The sequence below is a fragment of the Phalacrocorax carbo genome, chromosome 1 (assembly GCF_963921805.1).
Source record: "Phalacrocorax carbo chromosome 1, bPhaCar2.1, whole genome shotgun sequence".
NCBI lineage: Eukaryota > Metazoa > Chordata > Aves > Suliformes > Phalacrocoracidae > Phalacrocorax > Phalacrocorax carbo.
In genome coordinates this window covers 16,686,808-16,692,807 of record NC_087513.1, presented here as the reverse complement: position 1 = coordinate 16,692,807, position 6,000 = coordinate 16,686,808, and the positions used below count along the sequence as shown (strand labels likewise).

The 6,000-nt window shown below is 43.8% G+C and overlaps 1 protein-coding gene across 4 annotated transcripts in view; it reads left to right on the top strand.

Annotated features, from left to right (window-relative positions):
- The first annotated feature begins 871 nt into the window (after positions 1-871).
- LRRK2 (leucine rich repeat kinase 2) overlaps positions 872-6,000 on the top strand; it is a 72,411-nt gene continuing 67,282 nt past the window's right edge. For 2 of the 4 annotated variants that reach the window (XM_064445236.1, XM_064445226.1), the window contains exons 1-3: positions 997-1,351; positions 1,427-1,512; positions 5,782-5,888. In XM_064445236.1, the coding sequence (XP_064301306.1) occupies positions 1,192-1,351; positions 1,427-1,512; positions 5,782-5,888 (353 nt within the window). In that variant the 5' untranslated portion in view covers positions 997-1,191. Of the gene's footprint in view, positions 1,352-1,426; positions 1,513-5,781; positions 5,889-6,000 lie in introns of all 4 variants that reach the window. The other 2 variants (XR_010371829.1, XM_064445245.1) reach the window with 2 other exon arrangements.

The window sequence follows — 6,000 nt, the reverse complement described above, 5'->3', positions numbered from 1 at the left end:
TCAGCCTGGTCTACTAAGTAAATTAATCTAGAGATAGCAAACCCCTTCAGGATGTTCACCTTCTGAAATTGTTTTAAAACAGTCTTACCAATCTGTTGTAACCAATTTTCCACTTTCTCTAGGAGTTCTGGTCATGGTATTCCTCTCCATGGGTCTACTCTCAGATCCAGGTATTTCTCAGAACTTCCTGGTTCAGTCATATTGAGGGGAAGGCCATTAATCATCCAAGCTGGACAATCATTGATAGTATACTAGAGTCTTTCGTCAGCAAGATGTAAAAGCTCTGGCACTTTTCCCCCTGGGTTTTAAGACCAGTGAGGTCACAAAATATCTCTAATATTTCAATATTTTTCCACATGCCTTCCCACAAACCACTTAACAAGACCAGGTCATCTGCAAAAGCCGTAGCTGTTATACTCTTCAAGCATTGTTGCCACCCACTTCCTCCCTCTTCTAACTTACAACGGTAGAGGGTCCACAGATAACTTAAAGAGTATCAGGGACATTGGATCACCTTGCTTTACACCAGCCTTTACCCAATGGGATCCAGCTGGTCATCCTTTGAGCCAAGAATTCTAAAGAGCACAGCTCCCCATCCACCTTCCCCGACCCCTCGCAGACCCACCACATGAGGAAAGGCTGACAGCCCCAAGCACCACATGAGGGAAGGGGCCACCTCATCTGCTCAGGACCAACTCCCTGCCCAGGGGGCTACACAACAGGCATATACGTTGCCTACAGTTACCCAGCGGGGCACTAGATATCAACACCGTCTGGCTTGACAACGCCAAAAATAACGCGCCCTCGCCTCCGGGCCCTTTTATAGCGTAAGAGGCACGACAGGGCGGGATCTAGGCTCCATCTCTGTGATTGTATTGGACAGGTGTATTGTCAATCAGAGGAAACGGGCGAGCCGCCAGCGTGCCTGGCGCCTTGCGCGGGTGAGGCGGGCGCCCCCTGGGGGCAGCGGGTCGGTGGCCGTGTCCCGGCGCGACGGGAGGGGCGGGAGGCAGCGGGAGGGGCGGCTGGCAGCGGCGGGTGACGCCGGCCGGAGGGGCGGCACTGCCCTGCCCTGCCCTACGAGCGCGGCGGGCAGCGGTGGCAGCGCCGACCGGTCCCTGTCCCCGCGGGTTGCGGCGGCCGGCGGATGGGGTGAGGCGCGGCGGCCGCGCGGAGGGCAACGGGTCGGCCATGGCCAGCGCCGGCCCGGAGGAGGGGGAGGCGGCGGTGCAGGAAGAACAAGCTCTGAGGAAGCTGGTCGTCCGGCTCCAGAACGTCCAGGAGAGGAAGCGCCTGGAGACGCTGGTGCAGACCCTGAGCGACCTGCTGGAGCTGGCGGCCCGGCAGAGCGGTAAGGCGCGGGCGGCCCCGGCCCTGCCCAGCCCTGCCCGGCCCGCCGGTAACGCGGCCTCTCTGTCCCCCGCAGCTCCCCGGCTCTTCAGCGGCAAGAACGTCCATGTGCCCCTGCTGCTGGTGGTGGACCTGTACCCGGCGGCGGCGGGCGTGCAGCAGGTAAGGGCGGCGCGGCCGAGCCGGGGGAGGGCGGGGGGCCGGGGCCGCCTTCCCGCCGCCCGCCTTCGCCCCGGGGCTGAGCCGAGCACCGCGGTCCTTCCCCGGAATAGAAGCTCGGCTGGCTCGTTGCTTCTTGACTTGGCTCCTCTGGGCCGCTCGGTGAAGTCCTGCTGGTCTGTGAAAGAGCGCTGTCTGCGCTGGCGCTTAAAGGGACAAGCGCTCCAGCCTTTGGCAGATGCCACTCGCTGCGTTTAGAGATGCAACGGCAGGAGGCGGCCCTGTAGAAAACACAAATTAAGCAACGTCAACACCGCATGGTATAGGCTTCTGAAGGGCAAATAATGTTATATAATATATTTGTGACGCATCGATATTAAATTTTGCCACGACAAACGAACTTTAGACAACTTTAGACAAACTTCTGAAAAGCAGAATTCTATAATAGGGCTACGTAAGTAGCACTATCCCAGAAGGAGAGTTGTACTAGCTCTTTTTTTTAAGTGGGGCAGGAAATCTTATATCTAAGAGGAGGTTCTGCAATTTAGGGTTCTGCTTGGCTACTCCTGTGACTAAGCAGTGGCCCATTTAGATCAGGTGTGGCACTTGCACAATTTGATGGTACAGCTGCTAGACTTGTCATATGAAACAGCTCCTTCCTGGCAGGCATATATTAAATTTCTGACAATATTACGCTTACTTAAAGGATGTTTATAAGCTCCAGATTTCTGTGCAACTCACTTGGTTTATTTTTTTTTAAAGCCCATTTTTATGGTTACAATATTTTTGGCACCTTTTACTTTTTCCAATTCAACTAGAAGGCAAAACGTACATTATATTGCAAATGCCTCTTAAATAACAGTATGCTTTAAGGAGTTTTTTTTTGTTGTTTAGTAGACCTTAGCTAGAGGCCAAAAGCATAAAATTTAAAATAAAATATGGAATGTACTTGTGCAGTGATTAATTTGGCGTGACAGTGATCTCAGGTTTCATTTGAAGACTAAATACTTGTGCATAGTCTGAAGGTTTAACTTATTTTACTATTTGATTTTAAGGCCATTAAGAAATTCAGCAGGATGAGTCAGCAGTTATTTTCAGGATAAAGCTCATTGTGTTTATAACAATTTACGAAACCACTGCCCAGAAATTTAGGCTGAGAAGTAAAAAATATGATATCCAACCACAACCAGAAATAGGTATGAAGTGACAGCACAAGACTCTCAGAAGTGCATAAGGAAGACAGTGATTGTTTAATTTTCATTTTAACTATGTTAAAATACCTCATTCTGATTAATACAGAATTCTAAAATCAGTTTTAATCTTCTCTCTGCCAACATTTGCGGTCATACAGTGTTTCAGTTTAGAAGTTTCGGAGCTCCTTTGCATTATACATTGCATTAAAGTGTGAAATTCATAGCCAGTGCAAAGCTCAAATCCGGTTCCTCATAAAATGTTATGGGCATCTCTTCCTTCCCATTCAGTTATGATATTTGCAAACATCCGTATGTATTAGCAGAGCTCTATCTTCTTGCTTCATTCACTGTGATTCGTTTGCAGCCTGAATACGTAATACTTTATGGCAGTGGTGAAGTAATGTAGTCTTGATTTCAGTGAAGTCTCTTTACGCTACTAATGAATTTTTGTTGAATAAATGGATTAATCAACCTCTTTTGCTTTTGGCATTGTAATAAAATTCACTCACATAAGACAATGAACACAGTAAGAGACATACCTGAAGTGAGAATTTTCTTTCCCTCCCCTCCTTAACTGGCTACAAAGCACCACGTTGTGCTGCTGGCTGGTCAATGTGTTTAACAGATCAATATTGCAAAAAGCAGTGCAAGTCGGACTACAGGCATAAACCTTGCAAGCTTCTTTAGAAGTAGGAAGGTACTGGGCTGGAAAGTCAATAGTGGCTTAAAGTAAATAGACATCTTTAAGTAAATGTCATAGTTTCTTTCTGCAGTTGCCGGCTGGCAATGATTGGAGCAGCTTAGAAACTCTAGAGCAAAGTATGTTACACTTGACTAAAGAGCAGTCAGCAGAGCTTTATTGTCTCATGTAGAAGGTGTGACCTAATGTAATATAAATTCATTGCATGCTAGAAATGAGAAGGGCCTGATTTAAAAATAACAGTTTCGGTGCTGCCACCAACTTTTTCTATGTACAGGGACCAGTTGAAGTGTTTGTAAGAACGTCTTTATTTACTGGGGTTGGTTTTCTTTCCCTGTAACCTTTAGGATTTCTGTTGTTTAAAAGATCCTTGCTTCCTTGTGTAATTATTAAGTGGATAATAAGCTCTCTGTTATCTCAGGTTATGATTTTAATATTGTAAAGTAGACCACAGGTCAGATGTTTCCTTTGATCTTCTCTGGATGCACTGTTCTTGTAAAAGATTGTCAATACTTGGTCACAGCAATCCAAATAAAAATGTTTATTGGAACTATAAATTTCATCAGAAACAGTTTTAATACAAAAAGGAATTTTTGAAAATCATTAAGCTAATTTTCACCAGGTTCTAAATTTTACAAGTTAGGTTGTCATGAAGTGGGACTTTTAAAATGAAATCTTTTCTAAGCAATACACAGTATATGAATGTCTGCCGTAGAATGTCTGCCATGCAGGTTTGAAATTTGTACCTGATTGACTGTCACTGATAGCCTGTTTTGCTTGGAATATGGAAAATTAGGTAACTACATGTGCTCATCTTGGGGAGAACTGATGATTGCTGAGACTATTCTGTGCACTTATGTTAGTGAGGACCCAGTTACAGAGACCAGCCTAATCTTCCTGAATATCCATAGTAATTGGTTTGCAGTCTCATGTAGAGCAAGCCAGCTTGCTATCCAAGCAAGAAAAGAGCATGGAAATTGGCTCATGGTCAAGCTTGATGTTCAGACTCTAAGGATGTAATTGGCTTAGAACATTTAGGTCTGCAAATCTAAACTAAAACAGAAACAAACTACTGCAGATAGTGTGAACATAGCCCATGTAACCAAGTATGTGAAAGGTAAAAGCAGAATTGCAGTTTCCAGAGAGCTACATCACCTTTTTCACGCTCACCAAAGCTGTCATGAAAGCTGTCTAGATTCAAGCCCGTGCTGTTCCTATGGGTGTCTCTACACTACCAGGCTTGCAATTTCATGTCCCTAGTCTTGCAGACTGCAGGGTTAGAGATCATGCACTTCCCATGAACTTTGCAGTTCAACTCTTTGAAGGTAGCCATTTATATTCCTATTGCTGGCTGTCCTGTCTTGACCTCTTTGCTTTACATACTCTTCTGCCAAAACCTGATCCAGTTATTAACGTAGTTGTTGAGCCATATTTAGATTATCTTCTGTCTTCACTGTTCTTAAAGCATACAGGCCTACTTCCACATTTTTTTTCATTTTATTTATATGGCCAAGGAAACTTTATGCCTTGTTTTAATTCCTTTATGTAAAATCTGCTTCATCTTGATGTTTCTTAGTTCACTTCCTCTCTTTCAACACAGCAGGGTTTTCTTGCTCATCAGTTAATTTTTTGTACAGATTTTGCTTACTGCATCCCCACTAAAGCCCATTTATCATATCAGCCTGCAGGCATTCGTAAGAGAGAGGATTTCTCCAATAATGAAGATCAGAGGAACATTTTTCAGTTTTGCATAGGATAGAGCAAGTAGTTATTAATAACAAATATATTGGGTTTAGTTAATCTTTCATTCCTTATGATTTCAAAACTTTCACTGCCTTGAGTTTTGAAAGCACACAGTACTGAGGATTGATGGTGAGAATATGAAATATATAGTATTGTTTAGGTACCTCATCCCCATTTAAAACATTGGACACCCTTAAAAACCTGTCCTTTCTCCTTATAATTTGCAAATTATAAATGGCAAAATCTTACAGAAACAGCTGTTCTTCAATAAAGCTGGAATCCATGTAATAGTGCAGTGGTCTTCCCTGGCTCATGATGACATACTATAGATCACATCATATTTTTCTGTCTGTCAGCATCTCTTAACTGTGTGTCCTTTATCCTCAAGCAGTGCTGAAGCACATTGTGAGGGATGTGTTCCTACAAGCAATGCATTCAGAATCATTAGCATAGCTGCTTTACCTCCATCTTTTAACTTTTTCTGTTGTTTAGCCTGTGTTAGTTAATTTTCCCTTATTGATTTAGCTAGCTAACTTTTCAGAACATCCATTTTCCAAAAGCCAAGAATATTAGCAGACAACATTGAAGTTCCAAACACAATATGTGTTCTAAAATAGCTGTGTTTTTGTTTTACAGATGGGCTGGTCACTTCTTTGTAAGTTAATAGAAATTTGTCCAAGTACTCTACAGAACATAGCTCCTAAGGATGTTGGGAAGGACTGGGAAGTACTGGGTGTTCATCAGTAAGTATTTTGTATGCAAAGAGTCTTCCGGAATGCTTGGTTATCATGGCAGCATATATATGCAATAAAATATATAAAGTTATTACATCAGCTTCTAAATAATTGAATATTT